The sequence below is a fragment of the Eleginops maclovinus genome, chromosome 15, assembly GCF_036324505.1.
Source record: "Eleginops maclovinus isolate JMC-PN-2008 ecotype Puerto Natales chromosome 15, JC_Emac_rtc_rv5, whole genome shotgun sequence".
Taxonomy (NCBI): domain Eukaryota; kingdom Metazoa; phylum Chordata; class Actinopteri; order Perciformes; family Eleginopidae; genus Eleginops; species Eleginops maclovinus.
The window spans coordinates 1,360,726-1,380,501 of NC_086363.1; the positions used below are offsets into that span (position 1 = coordinate 1,360,726).

A 19,776-nucleotide genomic window follows, 5' to 3' on the forward strand; every position below is an offset into this window, starting at 1 on the left:
TCAACAGTTTGTTTTCCTTTTATGTAGACAGGGAGTTTTTAAATTGTATGATTTTTATATGACACAACGTGTGTGAATACTACATGTAGAGGTTTAAAATGCACCCACAATCCCCCTGTTTTATCACATTTTGCCCTCTGCTGTCCACAGAGCTGCGCCTAAAAATGAAGATGAGATGATGGTCGCTATTTTTGAGTACATCGACCGCTTGTTCAATATCGTGCGGCCCAGGAGAGTTCTCTACATGGCCATCGATGGAGTGGTAAGTAACTTTCAGTGGTGGAAACCTGCAGCCATAGAAGAGGTGGCTAAAATAAGAAGCATCTGCCAGGGAATCAAGCATTTATAAGACACAAAATACACTTATCCAGACAATAAAAGGGCCTTTATGCACTAAACACTGAAATAATGTCCAATCCTTTTTTTACACCACCAGGCTCCCCGTGCCAAGATGAACCAGCAGCGCTCCAGGCGTTTCCGAGCCTCGAAAGAAGGAGCAGAGCTGGTGGAGGAGAAGACTCGCATCCGAGAGGAGGTCATCCAGAGAGGTGTGTGTGTTGGGTTTAAATACCTGCAAAACAAAGAGTGTGTGTTGACTAAAACCTCGTGCTGGCAGGACATTTTTATCTGAGCTGCAGGGCAGGAAATACACATTGTTGATGTCAAAGGCAATGGAAAAAATGCTAATGTTTGTTGTTTTTTTTGTTGATTTAAGAGCAAATCCAGACTTTAAAACACAGCTGGTGTTACTACCTTTTCACTTTGGATGTTACACTTTAAAACATTTAATCTGAAGTGTTGTTTTACCTCGTCTGTGGGGGGAAACACTCAACTTGGACCAGCAACTTTAAAAACCATTAGACTTACTCTGGATAGATTGAGTCCTCCATACAGAGGAATTATTCTATGTTTTTATGGGCATTTGATTATCTGTCTTCATGCTCTGTGTAAACTTGTTGTATTATTCTCTCTACAGGAGGTTATCTTCCACCTGAGCAGATCAAAGAGAGATTTGACAGCAACTGCATCACTCCAGTAAGTGGCTTCTCGTTGTAGTCTTTCATACGAAACATCCTCTTTTTTTCTCTGTATGATGTCCAATTGGGAAATCACTCACTGAGGAATACAACGATCCCCCTTATATGTATTCTTTGTACTCAGAATAACAGCTGTGATCTTCCTTTGTCTCCAGGGAACAGAGTTTATGGATAACCTGGCTCAGTGTCTCAGATATTACGTCGCAGACAGACTCAGCAATGATCCAGGCTGGAAGAACGTGACGGTAACTTCAGCGCTCAGACCTTCAAATACAGACTAAACGTTTCTTTGATTAGTCTTAGTTTATGGAAGAAGCACAACACTGGTATCCACGGTCACTGTGATGCAGTTGTGGTACATACTATACCTCCTTTAACCTCTTTGGTTTGCCAAAAACAAGACATAACATAAACAACGGCAATAACTGAATCATGCAACACAACCACATCATTTTCATCACCATTGCATTTATTTGCAGCCGTTATTACTTGTATTTTATTCCCATTTAACACAAAGGAAAACAGAGATGCAAGTACATGTTTTTGACACAAAACACTTGAAAATGTTTGTAAAAATAAGTGCTAAATTGTATGAAATTCAAGATAAATGTTCCTGTTTTAACTTTGGTTGAATATCTTGGAAGTGGGAATGTAACATGCTGGTTGTTGATGTTGAAAGTGTTAAAGTATCTAATGTTTTATTCACCTTTTATTGTCCAGGTGTTTCTGTCTGATGCCAGTGTTCCGGTGAAGGTGAACACAAGATCATGGACTACATCCGGAGACAGAGAGGTACAGGACGAAGGAGTGCAGAAACAAAACAATACCACACAGTTTAGCTTCACAATTACATTAAGTGCTTTAAACTTTCATAAACACACACAGAATAAAGTCAATATTGTGCATTATTCCACACGTGAAATACTGTTGATAAAGATGAATGTGTTCTTATAAAGACCGTAATCTGAGAGTCCATTATACTCTGCAGACACACACCTTGTTGACTCCTTTCTGATTTATTCTGCAGCTCAACCGAACCACGACCCCAACACACACCACTGCCTGTGTGGAGCGGACGGTAAGCCTTTGAATGATCGTCTAAATAAAGAACTGTTGCAGTAAAATACAGATTAAAGTCGTGGAGTTGATGCTTAGCCTTTGAGTTGTACTCCTAAATATAAATAAATAAAGGTAATATGCAAGTAACTCAAGTTTCCAGTCTGAACTTCATAGTTAACCCTCCTCCTCCTCAATCATCAGCTGATCTGATCATGTTGGGCCTGGCCACCCACGAGCCGAACTTCACCATCATCAGGGAGGAGTTCAAACCCAACAAGCCGCGACCGTGCGCCCTCTGTGGACAGGTCGGACACGAGATCAAAGACTGTCAGGGCACGGCCCGAGAGAAGCAGGGACAGGTGAGCTCAGGAGGTCAAACTGCTTTACATGGATGTGATGTTTTGTCTTGAGTACACATGAGATGTGAAGCGTCGTGTTTCCGTCTCTTTCAGCACGATGAGTTTGCCGACACGATGCCGGCGTCCGAGCAGGAGTTCATATTCATCAGACTCTGTGTCCTGCGGGAGGTAAGGTTTCATCTCCTTTTCTGCCAAATAAATAATGTAATTGCTTCCTTCTGGCAACGTGGCATATAATACTTTAGATTTGACTCATTTAAGATCTATTAAACGTGAATTAACTTAATTTATCACAGGAAATATTGGGTTTTGTGACCGTTATGGTTAATGTAGAAGGTAACACTCACTCACCGTTGGCCTTCGGAGCAACTCAGGGTTCAGGATCTTGCCCAAGGACACATGTAATAAATGAGATGATAAACAAACAATAAGATATAATGAAACTAAATGTTTAATTTACACTTTCTTTCCAAGTGACTACATTTCAAAGTGTCAATTTTCACTTACTGTACTATTATTTGTTCATAAATGTAACTACGACAGCTTTTAAATATTGACCATGTGTTCAAAAGCTATTTTAAATACCAGACTGAGTCCTCTGCCCTAAGAGCAGCCATTGGTCGTTAGCAACAGAAGCACCGTCCGGATAATCGTTGTTAATCCTTCCTCTCCTCCACGACTTCAGTATTTGGCCCGAGAGCTGACGATGGCCAGTCTGCCGTTCCCCTTCGACTTCGAGAGGAGCATAGACGACTGGGTCTTCATGTGCTTCTTCGTGGGAAACGACTTCTTGCCTCACCTGCCGTCCTTAGAGATCAGGTGAGCTCCAGGGCGAGGTCCAAAAGTCCAATAAATGAAAAAGAATAAACGGTTCTTGAAACCAGTCAATATGATGGCAGTTTGTTGTTTATCCATACGGTGCTGTGCTTATTTGGTTGAAGCTCAGTATCCATTTTATAATTCTGTCCTCACTCAATGACTCGTCTGTCGCTCTAACTGGAGACGTTTTTGTGTCTTGCAGAGAGGGAGCGATCGATCGACTCGTCAACATCTACAAAGACGTTGTGCACAAAACTGGAGTGAGTCATCCTCACCTGTTCAGTGTTTCCTGTTGTGTGTATTGTCTCTTACTTACTAACCTGTGTGTGTGTGTGTGTGTGTATGTGTATGTAGGGATACCTGACACACAACGGCTTTGTGGACCTGGAGCGGGTGGAGCTGATAATGCAGGCGGTGGGCGTCGCTGAGGACAACATCTTCAAGAAGCGCAAAGAGGACGACGTAAGATTCCTGCGGCTTCACACACACACACACACACACACACACACACACACACACACACACACACACACACACACACACACACACACACTTTAATATCAGTAAGAATAAAAGCATTTATAAGCTTAGTAAATTGGAGTATAAGGCTGCGTCACACCTCTTCTGAAGGGGCTAAATACGCAGTTACACACTTTTGAATCACAGTTCCTTAATTATAATAATACTTTAAGACTATTTGGAGTTCTAGTGAGGCTTCCTGTGTTATATGACATGACTTTTTGATTATGTTTATCTAAATAAAGTACTTAAACAGCAGTAAAACTGAGGTTTATAAAGATTACAACACTCAAACACATAAACTACTCGTCAATGATAGACCTCATCAGTAGTTCATATGTTTATATTATAATGTTTATAAATCGCTTTCTTTGATTCACACGTTCTCTTTCAGGAAGGCTTCAAGAGAAGAATGAAAGATAAGAAGAGGAGGATGAAGGTGAGTAAAGCGATGATGAATGGCATATCTTCCGTGATAAATTAGAGCTCATTCAACCGAGCTCAAGTTTAAACGCAATAGTTCCCACAGTGTTTTAAATGCTTCCTCTGTCTTGTTTCTAATGTAGTATTTTCATTCATAAATTCAAACAAACATGGGTCAGAATTTCCTTTTCCCTTGGAGCTTAAATGTCCATGTTCACAATAAGAAGGTCCTTTTTTAAATGGGATAAAAGGAGCAGTCAGTCGTCAATCACTGCATGTTTTCTCCCGCTGTCCATCGCTTTTCAGTGGTAATACAGGCATGCCTGACCTTTAGTTTTTACGTTTTCTCAGTCATTCGCTGCTCATTCATGCACTTTTTCTCCGTGTTAAACTTCCTCTCTGTTTTGTGGCAGAACGAGCAGCGGGGTCCAGCCTTCATGACCTCGGGTCAGTTTGCTCCTCAGGCTCTGGGGAGGAGAGGCGGACCCGAGGCCGTCAGCAACGCCCGGCACCAGGCCTTCGACATGAGGATGCAATCCAACAAGGTAAGACGTGTGGTGCAGGGAGGTGTGTCTGTGTTTACATACGACTACAGCACGGTCACATGACCTCACGACACCAGCGCTAAAATAAAGACTTCTTTGGGGCGTTGCAGCCATGAGAATGATTTTTTTTACTCGTTTATTTTCCTCCCAGGATGCCGCTCAGTCCCTTAAGGCCTCGATGAAGAACGGGGGCAATGTAAGTCCTTTACACGTTGATAATTTAAGGATTTTTAAAGCCTTTTTTGATATTCGTTTCAAATTATATACTTGTGCAGTCGTTCGGGGAGGGTTTTAAAATACAAATGCCTTAATTTTCCAGGCAAAAAATACTACATTTTTAGGCATTATTCCTGATTAATTCATCAGCAAATGGTGACTTTAATTTAATGATCTATAAAAGGCCCTACTTAGTGCTATCATCTGTGTTTTCTGAATATTTTACTGCATATTCTATCTGTTTTTGATAATCCAGAAATCATCTACTTTTACTAAACCCATTTAGACCTTAAACGCCTGCTAAAAAAGACCTTTTTATGCCGAAGTTCTTTTCTGTAATCCCACTCTCAAAACCTGAGGGTTTTCAGAAATATATTCAAAATGTGTCAACGCCTATTAGAACCTTAATTTCTCAGACTCTATCGCAGATAAAAACATGACATAAAAAGCATTTGAGAGCTTACTACTTTGGCTTTCAACTTGACTGACTTGCTTGGCAATAATCTTCGACTGCATTTAAAAAAAGAATCAATAAACATCAAGAACATTTTGAAAATCAGCACAGACCTGTTTTTATTTGACAAGTGAACATCACTGAAACAAAGATATAGAAAAAACCCGAAACAAAACAGAGGGTTACTTCTTCTTTACATAATCATTTCAATTTTAACTTATGGTCATTCATCTGGTCCTGTGTCGTCCTCCATATTTCATTAAAATCCGAATCAATTACTTCGTCAATATCACTTCCTTCACTTGAGTCAGCCGCGACGGATCGCTAGCACTAACATTATCGACCAAAACATACTCCACGTGTACGCTTATTTCGACCAATCACAGCGCATTTTATTAGTCACATGAGTTTAAAAAAAAGTCCCTAAGCATCTCTCTCTCTCACCCCAAGAGTATTTCAGCAAATCACAGTGCATATCATTGTGCCTCGAAAAAGACGACACCGTTCAAAATGACACAGACGTGTTTGCCGCTCTTAAAGGTAAACACGCACAGATGTGTGATCCGGTTCTGAATGGGTTAACAAACGTCGCATATTATTGTATATAGTATTGTATAACTCGTCGTAGTTCTGCTGGATATACACAATGGAAAACATGTATTCCTTTATGAAGAAGAAGGACACTGTGTTTGTCATGTATAATACACCTTAAAGGTCTTTTATCAGGTACAATACGCCCCCAAATCAAAAGCCATTCTTCGTTAAGCTACGTATAAAAAAGTAATCCTTGAATATTCACAGTTGATCGCAGTTTTTATTCTTCATTTCATGGTCATGTATTTCAATTTACCTCTGAAGCGGTTAAAAGTCCTGCCGATGTAAAGCTTCATACATCAACACGTGGAGCCACAATAGCCAGACCTGCATTAGCACATGAATGAGCGGGAGCACAAAGGCAGCACAAAGGAGGAAGGCTGCGTAGCTATGGTGCTGGTTTTACTTTTACTTTATTATGTCCATCAGTTTTTCCTTCAACATAAAGGACTTCAGTGCATGGAACAATAATTGGATTAATATTTTATATTCAACTTTTTTTTATTTGTGATATAAATAAACATGTTGGAATATTTGCAATTTAATGTTTGCTCTATACGTTAGATTTAAGAGCCTTTAGGTTCAGCTTTTAATGCAATATTTGTTGTTTTTGCAAAAGATTAAATGTTTGGAATTAAATGTATGAATTAAACACTTAAACAACACATTTAAATATAAAAATAGTCACTTTTTAAGCAAAAATGTGAGTTAGTCCTTGGTTTCAGATTCTTTGATTTACTGATTTTATTTTTCTTTAAAGTTAATAAAATATTATATTTGGCTTGTCTTATGACAAAACTAGACATTAACGTAGGTTTTAAGACATTTTAATGCACATTTTTCTGAATTGTCTCTTTTTCTACATGAAATGAGTTTTATTTCTCTACTTCTGTTTTTTTATGTGTATGCTTTTTGTTTTTCTACCCCAGTCGTCTGCAGGGCCCAGCAGCAGCACAGATGGTAGGGGCACGAAGAGGAAAGCCGAGGACAGCGACAGCGAGCCGGAGCCTGAGGACAACGTCAGGTAAACGCATCTTAAACTAAGACTCTCGGTGCAGGGATGTCCTATTTCTGTAGAAGACCCTGAAGGCAGCATCTTCCTGGTTCCCTTGACTAAAATCCAACATGAACCATGAACTTAACTCTGTTTCAAACCAACTTTTATGATCGTTGCACGGCTTGTTCAGTAAGATAGTGTCAACAACTCAACTGAGAGATTATGACGGACCAAATCCTAATGATATTCAGTTTAACTCAAAAGAAAAGCAGTAAATCCTCTCAAAAGCTAGAGGGAATGTTGGGTATAAATTAATAGTCTGAATTATCCAAATGTGAAAGTGGGATTTTTTTACAACCTAGAAAAGAAATTGGGAAAATATATGTGCCAAGCTTTACAGTCCAGCTTCACTCTGTTAAAAACCAGATATATTCACTCATTAATGCCACAGTGCTGCAGGACAAGCTGTTTATCTTTCCACACACACTCAACACACACCTCTGCTGAACAGCTCCCACTTCCCCCTGCACGTGATTAATCTGTGCAGCAGGAATATTCCGGTAAATTCCTCTGACGCTCTCTTCCAAAGCTGCTAAATCCGTCGGGCTGAAATTGGTATTCATGGAGGCTTTTCCTCTCAGGAGCCGCTCTCCGACGATCCTCACACCACACACACACACACACACACACACACACATGCTCCGCCGTTCTTCATTAGGTGTGCACAACACACCACAGATCTACTCAGAAGTCAAAGCCATTACACTGTTCCTGCAGCAGGGAGGACGTTAATGCAGACGCAGCTTATACATGCACAGAGCGGCGCTTTAATAAGCAAATGCATCGTTTAGGTGCATCCACAAACATGTCATCGTCTCATCCGACAGTCACTTACTCTCTCAAGGTCACAAACAACAGAAGATAGGAAGAAAATGATGGTAAAGCCACAGCATCTGAATCCACAAGAGAGTAGGATGATGCATCCGGAACTAAATGCTGTGTGAAGAGACGATGATGATGCTGCATTTAAATACAAACCAATCACAATTTATCGACAGATTTAAGTAAAAGATTCTTGTATTGATTCTCTTAATTGGTGTGAAGCCCTAATATTATTACGCTTTGAGAAGTAGGAGCTCTAAATCCTAATGTACACCATATGTTTTCTGCAGGTTGTGGGAGGAGGGCTGGAAGCAGAGGTACTACAAGACGAAGTTTGACGTGGACGCGACAGACGACGACTTCAGGAAGAAGGTGGTGAAGTCGTACGTGGAGGGACTCTGCTGGGTGCTGCGCTACTACTACCAGGTAACACTGACACCACTAAGGGGGGGGGGGGGAATGCATGCAATGAGGGCGCTAATGTCACTCAAAATTAGGCCCCGCCCACTGCCCAGTGAGCGAAGCTGAAAATAATAGTGTGTTCATGTCTTGAAGCTGCTGAGTCATATATTGCTCCTCCAACAACAAATAAATCCAGAGCTCCGGTTTCTCTACCTCCTCTCCAAAAAAAAGGAGAGTAAAGAAAGGAAGTAATTCAGGAATCTCAGTCTGTGTCAGCCCCCAGCCTGCCACTCGTCTCCCGGCAGACCCACCAAACATCCATCCCCTATTTATTCTCCGTAAACACAAAGCTGTCTCTGCCGTCTGACCAGACATCTGACCCCATCTCCATATTCCTGGACTCTTTATACCCTTTCTGACCAACAGAGGTATTGTTTCCTGGCACCACTTTAACATTTTAGGGGGAAATCTGCATTTTGAGGGAGCAAAGACCCTGTACCTGGTTTAGACTAAACCCTGAATTAATTTAACTAAAGAACTGCACATTTGACTTCATTTGCATGAACATAAACTATTAAAATGGGCTTATTTTAAATATTTCAGTAGACATTTTACTTGAACTTCTTGTATATATTTAGATATCTGTATTTTATTTAATATTTGTATTGCACAATCTTACTGTGACTTAGGTTTATATAAATATTTGTAGCATTTTTATTTATTTTTATCGGTTTAGTGTTTTTTTGTGGAGAAACCATGATTTTTATCCATGTTTTTTCTACCAAAATAATGGTCCAATGAATGAATAGAAGCCGATGCATTTTATTTAGGTCTCATTTATAACTGATAATCTCAGCCTACTCTCTCTCTCTGTCCAAAGACCCTGGGTGTTTTCTGTTTTAACGTCGGACAGGTTTTTTGTTTCCTGTTTGAAGTCAAGATCTGCTTACTGTGAAGTGTGTGGACAAACAGACCCCCACCCAGCAGAGCCCCCGCTATCTCCTCTCTATTGTTTGCCGTGTGATTAGACACTAAATCATTTTATTGTTGTAAAATATTGATCTTTATCTCGACATGAAGTTACCGGCGGCGGGCCTCTTCAGAGGGGCCGGGGGGGATTTGTGCGGCTGATTGTGAGCTGTCTATATGCGCGATCGCTGTTGACTCCACATGTCCTCCATCCCGAGCCGCTCTCAGGGGGCCGCTCTGCAGGAATCCATTAATTCATAGCCTCGTTCACGCTCCCCTCCTGCAGCGGGACGACAGTCACGCACACAGCGCAAAATCACCAGAGCCGGGTTTATCCCAAATACAGAGAGACCCAGACTTCAGGTTTTAGGTGAGGAACCCCCGAGGGAGGAGGTGGGTTTTAATATAAAATGTAAACTACATAAAGAAGCAAGATGAGGCAGCTGAAATGATTTAGTTTCCAAACTAAGGAGCTTTTAAAGTAATCGGATTGAGAAATCGATTGGATTTTCTTCTAGATTCCCATTTACGGTGAGACCCCGATGGAGGAGCTTATTTTGGATGGTTCCTGCACACATTAGTCGCTTTTTGGTTTATTTTTTTGATCAAAATTCAAACCGCGTTTAGCAGCTAAGAGATTTCTAATAAGATTTTTCTGAAGTTACAATTTTCAGTCAATAATCACGAGTTTCTTACTTTTAATTAACATTTTTTACTGAAAAGACAGTTGTTCACTTGTCGTCAAACCCAGATTGAAGCGTTGGAAGTACATTTGTTTTTCATTAAATGTATAACAGCAACACAAGACAACGGAATGAATAAAGTTTTAAGGAAATTCAAAGTTTTCTAATTAATTGACAGATTTTTTTCCAAATTATTTACAGTTTTTTTTGTAAATTGATTTCCTTTTTAATTTTGGCAAAACGCAATTTTTATCCCAATTTTAACTCAAAATAAAAGTGTAATAAAGATGTATATATGCTAGGTTTTTATTCAACATATTCACTTTTTTATTAATTGCATTTTATCATTGCTGTGAATTCTTTTGATAGCATAAAGATCTCTGAGTTAATTCATTTTCAACAAATACTGATTTATTATTCAGGGTTGTTTTCTGGATAGTACTGGGGCGCTGATCTCGCTTATAATATTTATAAATTCTGGCGAGATCTTAAATTGAGTCCCATAACAGGAGTAAAACCCTGATGGTTTTCAAAATCAAACCGGCGTAAAGCAGCAAAACAAAACCCCTATTTAATCCATTTTTTCCCTTGTAAACAAACAGAAATGAGGCTGCTTTTTTAAACCCAAGAACAGCCCCTAGTTTCTGTGCCGTTGTGTTGACTTCATTCCTTTTTTTAAAGTCAATTTTAACACATTTTATATAAGAACGTTAGCTGTTCCCCTCTTATCAGCTGCTATAAAACAAACAGCACAGTATATATATTTGTTTTGTCATAATTGAGATAATTGATAGTAGTATAATTGGTAGTTAAGGATTTGTTTTCTAAAAATGTGTAAAAACTTTAAGGGATTTAATTCAAATGATCCAATATTGATTATTTCTTGCCAAATCCCAACATCAGCCCGTAGTTTCTGTGCCATTATGTCTGCTTCATTTCTTTTAAAAAGTGACCCTTCAACAGCGTCTCCTCTCGGCTGTTATAAAACAGGACCGTATATATTTCATTGTTCTTGTTGCGCTTTATGGTCTTTAACCCCCGGCTGAACAAGGTCACAAATGAATTTCTCCCGGAGACCAAACGTGTGTTGCATTACCATAAATGATCTGTGCGATTATTAGAGAGGAGCTTTTATCGCGGTAACGTCCCGTATTATCATCTGAATGAGCATCTTTAATAATAGAGCGCTGAGACCGGCGCTGGGTTTATCTCAGAGAGAAGGGCTGCTTTTCTCAGAGGTGCATTGTGGGAAGTGAAGGTCGTGTTTGTTCATGGAGGATAAGTGGTCCAAATGCTTCATCTGCAGGGTTTCATTTCCACTGCTCCTCTTCCTCCTCCTCTTCCTCTTCTTCACTCCCACATAAACACGTCTAAAACACGGAGCTGAGGAGGGAATTATTCCTGATGCAAGAGCCTCTCAGCAGGTGGAGGGCATGCTCTCCCCCAACACACAGGGATACTTTAATACTGTATTCCTTTATTATTACCTGAAATAAATCTGAGTACAGAGTACACATTATTTAAATGTCCTTTTGTATAAATATTTTCTATTTTATGACCTTTTTAAAGGACATTTCACTGTCTTATGTTTTATATACATATATTTATTTAAACTATATTTCATTACAACTTACCTGTAGAAAAGGCGCACACTGTATTCCTATATAAATATTTACTTCTTATTTTTTATTTAAATACTTTATTATTAATAATACTTTTCTATATTCTTTCTGCCTCTCCTTAACTTCACATCTTTTTTATACTTATTTGTATTCAATGTATTTATTGCATATTCTTATTTAACATCTCGTTTAAATAAATATATTACTTTTTATTTTACAAAACAGAAATTCTTTTCCTTTAAAATGTAATCATTGTCCCTACTGTATGGCACGTTTAATTCATAGAAGTAAAAAGTGCACATTTTAATTATTTTAATATAAATATTTAACTTTATCTTTCATTTATATTTAAAGGAATAATAAGCCCCAAAAAGCCTTGCACCGCGCAGACATCACCACACAGTGAGACAGGCGTCGCACTTATGCAGTTTAAATCGCACCCTGATCAGGATCCAGACTCGAGGTTTTTAAATGTCAGCGTCTCCACGCTGCTCTGATCAGACTGGATTTTAAGCTTTGTGCTGCTGGGGAAACTTTGTGGGGAAAAAGGGCAAAGGAAACTTTGATTCATTTCATTTCCTGGCTGTCTTTTTTTGTGGTTTTAACTCATTTTGTCTGTCAGGAAATAACATAAGTCTGAATTAAAGAGAAAAGCAACAAATATTCTATAAAATGTGTATAAGTTAATACGTGTGAGAAACAGAAATGCCTAACTTACTAACCCTCTCATTAAATGTGAGGGTTTTGTTCATTTTCTAAGGTTGATGTCATTGTGATACTATCTTTAAATTGTTGGAACATTTTAAAAACAGCTGGAGGGACTTTTAATTATTTTTAGATTTATATTTGAAGAATTAAGAATCTTTAAATTTTGGGGAAAAAATAACAATTTGTGGAATTTATATTTCTAGGTGTTTTTTTTATAAATCTTTAAGCTATCGATCAGATCATGCAATATAAAGACAACTATGCGCATATTTCCTGTCATTTTTGTAATGGACTTCATGGTAAATCCATAAAACTAATCACTGTTTTTAAGTTGATTGTTATATGCAGCTCTGTTTTAATGCACAGCCAGAATTGTTGGTTCCCTGTATGTTTTGTCTAAAGTCTATCATCTAATGACTGTTAAAAAGAAATCTTGAATGTGTGTGAAGTGACGTTAAAGTGTGTGTGTCTCTGCAGGGCTGCGCCTCCTGGAAGTGGTACTTCCCGTTCCACTACGCTCCGTTCGCCTCCGACTTCAAAGACATCAAAGAGATGTTCACCGACTTTGAGAAGGAGACCAAACCGGTAAAGACTTCTACTTCTTCCCTTTGTTTTCGGTCTCTGCTCTTTTGTCTCGTCACACTCTACACGATCACAAAGAAGCTATTGATATGATACAGGCATTTCAACTTTGAGCAATCATGTAAATTGCAATGTAACAAAAAAACGATGTGCATTGAATCTGTTTTAAAAAGTGTACCTTTCAATGCAAGCAGTGGGATCTGCTTTAGACTGTATAGCAGTCTGTAACGTCATTGCACTGCTTCTTAAATATAAATTAAAATTCACCTCGAATCAATACAGTAACACCGAACACATTGTGAAAAACCCCTAAATATTTACAAAAAAGATGGATGATCAATACTGACCATGTGGGATTAAGATTCAGAACATATCTGTTGATACGCACCTCTAACGTCTGTCTTAAATAAGAATGAATAACTAGCACCACAGTTGCACCCCATACATGTTGTGTATCATGTGCTCTATATGCATTTAAGAAGCAGAATGTGAAGCAATGGATCTTTGTTAATTGACATGAATTATCTTTGTTAGAATAGAAATTAAACGGAGTAACTTTGAGTGTAAATGACTTGTTGTTTTTTGCTGCAGTTTAAGCCCCTGGAGCAGCTGATGGGAGTGTTTCCTGCAGCCAGTGGTAACTTCCTGCCCCCGACATGGAGGAGTCTGATGAGCAGCCCGGTGAGTCCAGAGAAGAGGAGCAGGGAGATCATTTTACAAACACATTGTTCTTCAGACTCGTGCTTAACTGGGGGAAAACTTCCTGATGATCACATCTGTAAGAGAGGAGCAAAACATCACAGAAGCCGGCAGGAATCATCAGGGCAAATATACAGAGCTGTTTATGTCTGTGTACATGTATTCATTTAATCTATATTCCAGATTAAAAGAAAAGTGCACATTTTTACTTTAATAGATTTTTATATAAATATTAACTTTTTTTTAGCTTCTTATGTTTCTTTAAATATTTGTTTTTATATTTGTTTTTGTATATATTGATATATAAATATTTACTTTTTAAAACAAGATAATCTAATAAAAGATTCCTTTTTAAATGCAAGTGAAAATAAAAATATGCGATTAAAATATAAATATTTATATAAATTAAAATATGCACTTTGTACTATTATGTATTAAATACACAGTGTAGGGAAAATGAAATACACAACATTTTTTAGTAAAATCATGTCTATAAACATGTGATTTATGGTGAGACTGCAGAAAAAATATATAAATAAAATATTTAAATAAACAAAAAGAACATCCTATAAAAAGTTAATATTTGTAAATAAAATTAGTAAAAATGTGCACTATTCTTTTACAGGTAATCAGTAATGGAATATAGTTTAAATAAATATATGTATACATGCATAAAAAGCTTGTTTGCCGGCTTCTGTCTTTTCTCTAGGTCTTTAAAATAGGAGAAGCTGAAGACATGTTTTGGTATTAAACACTGCAACAGATCTGCAAGGAAATGAACTGAAGATCTGACTTACTCCGTAGAATCGGAGGATGAAACCCTCTTTATTACTCACACACATGCACACAGCAGAGCACACACACACTGCATTTAACCCATCCTAGTACTGGGAGCAGTGGGCAGCTATTGTGCAGCGGGGAGCAATGGGGAGGGGGGATTGGAGGTGTCCGGTGCCTTGCACCACAGCAGAGCCTAGGAGGTGAACTGGGACGTCTCCAAGTAGCAGTCCACCTTTCATATTTTCAAGTCTGTTCGGGGACTTGAACCGGCGACCCTACGATTCCCAGTCCAAGCCCCTACTGACTGAGCCACTGCTGGAGCGTTTTCACTCAAATGAAGCACAAAATGAGCCACAAAATGTGCACTTTTCACTCAGGAATCTTCCATCATCGACTTCTACCCCGACGACTTCGCCATCGATCTCAATGGCAAGAAATACGCCTGGCAGGGTGAGTCACTTCCCTCTAAGTAATGACCTGATCTAATGTCTGCTTTTAATGCCCTAACATTCATACCTCATGCATGGCTCTCACTGGATGACACAATAACTTCCTGTTTCTGTGCTTTTATTTTGAAGGAGTGGCCTTGTTGCCGTTTGTGGACGAGCGCAGACTGTGGGCGGCTCTGGCGGACGTTTACCCCGACCTCACCACTGAGGAACGTGAGTAAAAACACACTGTTTAATGAACTTACTATAACTGAATGTATTTATGTTCAGAGGGGATTAGTGTTTGACTATCGTAGCTTTTAATCTCTTTTAAAGTTGACTTTATTCAGATTTAATTGATTTATAATATATATATTTATGTACGAGAGTCCAAATATTTGTTATATTAGCATCGTTAAGGAACTGTTAAATGTTAATTCCTTAAAAAACGGCAAAGTTTAAAGCTTTATTTGTTATGGCTTAAAAACTGACCTCCATCAAAGAGTTTTGAACTGGAGCCTGCAGATTAGATGCATTCCTGATGTGTTATAATCCACTATCGTTAAGCACAGTACAAGAGGAATGAACATGTACGGATTAACCATTAAATGAGCTTCTCTTCTTCGTCTTCGTCTTCTTCTTCTTGCAGAGAGGAGGAACAGTCTGGGCAGCGACCTGATGTTTCTCGCCAAGTCTCACCCGCTGTTCGACTTCATTCACGAGCTCTACCGCACGGAATCTCACGAGGTAACACACTCACAAAACTTCCCAATATTCACACGTTGAATTCAAATTAAAGGGATGACCAGGTATTCTCTGGAAAGAAAGAGAAGGTCATTAAACTGTATATATATTTAAGTACTTAACATAATAGGAGTACATTGTTTTCATCCGGCGCTCAAAGACACTTAGAGATAAAAAGGAGATACAATAATAAAATCAAGCTAAAGACAAAGAGGTTCAGCACACACACGAAAGGTGAGTTTTACTCGGTGTCCTAAAGGTCAGAAGGTTGCTTCTGATGTGTTGTGCTATGTTAGTGAGTTTTAACTATTACTCTACTCCAACTCACCGACGTACCAAGATATTTTTTGTACTTTTCTAAGCAGGCAGCCTATCCGTTCTCAAAGTCCTACTTTTGATATGCAAAGACATTCACTGTAAGATCCAACACTGTCTTCATCTAAACCATGAATGGATTTGTAAAATATTTGCAGGATAAAGAAGCAACATCCAGCATCTGAAAAGTTGCAGCCGGTTTCTCAAACAGTATATTAGTTCATTGCATCTTTCAATAATCTAATGTAAGATAGGTTTGCTGTGTTGTTAAGCAGCTGACTCTCTCCCCTCTCAGCTGCTTAGCTTGTGATGATGATAATAAAAACAAGAGTAATCTTCTGTGAATCAAACTTGCTGCATCACTCTGCTGCAGATGTGTCTGTGCAGCTGAGCAGGTGTCGTCTGAGTCGGATTTATTCTGGTTGATTAATGCATTTGCAAACCAAAGCAAATTGTAGTTCTGGCTCATATTTTACTCAAAGCTTCTTAATGAGCACATCTGAAGAGAGGAGCACAACATCACAGAGCTTTATCGGCACAGTCACAGCATTTCCAAGTGTGAAATTGACTTTAAGTCTTTTAAAAATGACTGAATAAACTAAAGAAACACCGTCAATTAAAGATATCTGAATGGAAAGACTTCATCCTGTAAGGCCTGGATATTATCAGTGACTTCGAGGCAAATTAAGCCCCAAAAACAACTGAATCAATAAAGGACTTTAGGACTTTATAGGAGTGTATGTGTATTGATGCTTAAATATATAAAAACCATTTGGTTTTTAATAATATTTTAATATATGTAGATTTTTTTGGGAACAAATATTACATGTATGGACAAAAGAAGTCGATACAGAAATGAAAGATTATATTATATTTTTTTCTGCCTGTTATTTTAATCCATCAATACTTATTGGTGGATTAAAATCTCCATGTTTTCCTCATCAGGGCACTGAGATCCCCGCAGAGCTGTGCCATGGGATCCAGGGTTTATTAAATCTTGATGAAAGCCCTATTCTACCAGATAAGTAAGGAAGCTTTTTTCTCACCTTTTCTCTCGTGTTGGCATACTCAACGAGAGCCGGTCAAACTCCTTATGAACTTTTACAAATATTTACTCTTCAGGCTGGTGACGTCACCAATCCCAACGCTGCGAGACATTGCACACAACACCGCCATCGGGTAAGAAACCGCAACGTTGACTGTTGACCAAAATCGGTGGTAATAAATATGTTGGGGATTTGTAGTACTTTTGTTTCTAGGCTGATATTTCTGACATCTTGTGTACTTCTTTAAATTCTTAGTTCTTCTAAGTTCTAGTTCTCCTAATTCTTAGGGTTTTTCTATAGAAATATTGTCCGAGGGCACATGGATACATGGATTCAACCTTTTTTTAAAGACAAAGTTCAGATTTCTTTTTCTTTCTCAAATTATTTTCTCTCAAAAATGTGGTTTTTTTTACACTTTTCGTTTCTTTTTTCCACGTTTAAAAAATATGGATAATTCAGATTTTGTTTACTTAAAAAAAAAAGGAATCTTCTCTTCTCACAATTTAGTAATTTTCCTCAACATTTAGATTTTTTGGGGGGGATTTTTTTATTCATGTATTTATTTTTATGACATTTTATTATTGTATTTTTTTTCTCAGTATTTTGATTTCAAAGTGAAACTCAAAGAACTACAGAATTCACAACAAGCATTTCTTTTCTCCAAATGGTCCTGATCCTCTCCCTCAGTAATGCCTCGATGTTCCTGTTATTTTGTCCACCTATTCTCTGTAAATATAACCTGTTTTTGAGTCGCATAGAAAAACCTTTTGTCTGCATTGTTCATATTTAAAATTCAGTTTACAGTACTAAGTATTCTGTGTTCATTTACACATGCATATACTTTAAGTAAACAAACCATCTCAGGCGGATATCTTCCAGTGATTCCCTGCTTCACTTTCTGCAGACATTTACTGCGCCGCTCCAAAGCAGATTCCATTTAGTCCAGCTTTCATTTAAATAATCTGCAGGAGGAAAAGAGAGTCAGGAGCATGTGTGAAAATAACAGGGTGAAGAAGACGAGGCAGGTTAAAACTGACAGCCCTTCATCACCAGAATAATCCTCCACACCAAACAACACACACTCAGGCCCTCAGTGAGGAAGACGAGACTTCAGGCTCTGAGAACGTGAGCTGATGGAGGAGTTTTGGTTCCCGTTGTGAAATGAGTTTGTCTTCTTCTTTTCCAGAGTGAAGTTCAGGGATCCCGCCTTCGCCAAAGACTTTGTGTTCAAGGCGGTCCTCCTCTCCGGAGCAAAGTGAGGGGCTTTTGTTTAATAAACTTCACCTCAGAAGTGATTTACTAAATGTTGAAGCCTTTTCTTTTCAGGTGTTCATTTTGCACCTCTCAGTATTTCTTATATGGTCTAAAAATCAGATGAAAAGTCCTAAAATAATGATTTCTGTCTGTGGCACTCAGGCCTTTACTTCCTACTTCAGAAGTACTTTTAAAACACAAATATATATAGTATTAAATTCACAACCCAGCTGCTCACTTTAGATGTTATTGATATTTGTTGGGGACTTCTTTCAGTGGCAGATTAATCCACATTTGGAGCTCCAGTCGGTATTTGTTGGGAACTGAGTACTTTTTTATATGTAGTATGATTTAAAGCACACAAACACTGAAATAATATTCATTATTTTTCACTTTCAGAATCATTTATCAAAAACATTTTGCAGGTTTTAAGTTCTTCATGACAGCCCTCATCTCTCTGATTTTTCATATAAATGTACTTTAACTGTTTTGTTGTTGTGTCTTCAGGATGCCCAACAAGGTCCTGAAGCCCGGGGACTGGGAGAGGGGGAACAGGGAACCATGGAGACCCCAGCTGGGCTTCAACCAGCACAGACAGCAGGCCCACGTGGACCAGTCCGGCTTCAGAGCTCTGGGGTAACTTCCTCTCTTAATATCTAATGTATCACGGGTCGAATGTTTCCGAAATCACAATGGTTCTTCATTTTGCTTCTCTCTGATCGACAAATGGGAAATGTGGGTTCAGGTGGTTGCTTTTGAGGCACAGATCTCTCAAATAAACACAAACTGATATTATTTTACTAGCTCTTAATGGTCAAGGGTCTCCCTGATTCCATAGGTTGAATAACTAAAAACACACAAGGTTTCCTCGCAGTAAATCTCCATATTTCATCGTCTAACAGCCATGTGAAGTTCAGAGACTTCAAAATGCTGAGTAATTTCAGGGTTTTAGGACTTACTGTGCACTTCTCTATACCTTTTAATACCTTTTGGGGAACAAATGCCCCCTATGATGTCCAATAAACACAGCATTTTGGAGAATGAATTGTAATTTTCTGCAGCTTAATGAACAAACGCACCCTCCTGCAGGATGTGATGTATAGTGAGTGTAAACATGCTTGCAGTGACTCAGTGTTTAGATTCGTAGTGTTTTAAAACAGAATGCGTTTAAATGTCTGCCCCCCCCCCCCACCCCACTTTCTCCACACTCCCCATTAAGCAGCCGTGCTTGATTATGATCCGAGCTGCACACAGAGATATTATCATTAAGGAAAATGTGAATAATTGAACATCTGGCTCCGTGCGACTGCGGCGTGTTGGGGAATTAATTATGCACGGATCTGAGGAAGCCGAATGTGTTCCAGTTCCAGTGTTTCCTGCTAAATAAGAGTCTTTAATTCAGGCAGTTATGTGCCTCGATGGGGCCAAACAGGCAGGTGCTCAGAGGAGGGGAATCATTTTAAAGGAAGTAATCTTTTATTGTGTTGCTTTGAAATCATTCACTTAATATGGAGATACCTGTGTGGAAAAACACAGATTAACAGATTTCTTTGTATATTTAGTATTTTGAGCTAAATAGTCAGTGGAAATGGACCCTTAGGTTGTCTACTTGTGAGGTAGTCAAGAGGTAACAACAGTAT

General features: G+C 38.6%; 1 protein-coding gene across 1 annotated transcript in view; it reads left to right on the forward strand.

Annotated features, from left to right (window-relative positions):
• The window catches only part of xrn2 (5'-3' exoribonuclease 2), a 34,368-nt gene that overhangs the window by 1,943 nt on the left and 12,649 nt on the right, over window positions 1-19,776 (forward strand). Inside the window, 26 exon segments of the mRNA XM_063902385.1 lie at window positions 151-262; window positions 437-548; window positions 977-1,035; window positions 1,193-1,282; window positions 1,758-1,782; window positions 1,785-1,829; window positions 2,065-2,115; window positions 2,298-2,455; window positions 2,549-2,623; window positions 3,141-3,274; window positions 3,477-3,534; window positions 3,629-3,736; window positions 4,188-4,232; window positions 4,630-4,761; window positions 4,913-4,957; window positions 6,955-7,049; window positions 8,195-8,330; window positions 12,766-12,873; window positions 13,462-13,551; window positions 14,727-14,799; window positions 14,928-15,011; window positions 15,427-15,524; window positions 16,782-16,861; window positions 16,959-17,015; window positions 18,069-18,137; window positions 18,644-18,772. Coding sequence (XP_063758455.1) covers window positions 151-262; window positions 437-548; window positions 977-1,035; window positions 1,193-1,282; window positions 1,758-1,782; window positions 1,785-1,829; window positions 2,065-2,115; window positions 2,298-2,455; window positions 2,549-2,623; window positions 3,141-3,274; window positions 3,477-3,534; window positions 3,629-3,736; window positions 4,188-4,232; window positions 4,630-4,761; window positions 4,913-4,957; window positions 6,955-7,049; window positions 8,195-8,330; window positions 12,766-12,873; window positions 13,462-13,551; window positions 14,727-14,799; window positions 14,928-15,011; window positions 15,427-15,524; window positions 16,782-16,861; window positions 16,959-17,015; window positions 18,069-18,137; window positions 18,644-18,772 — 2,268 coding nt within the window.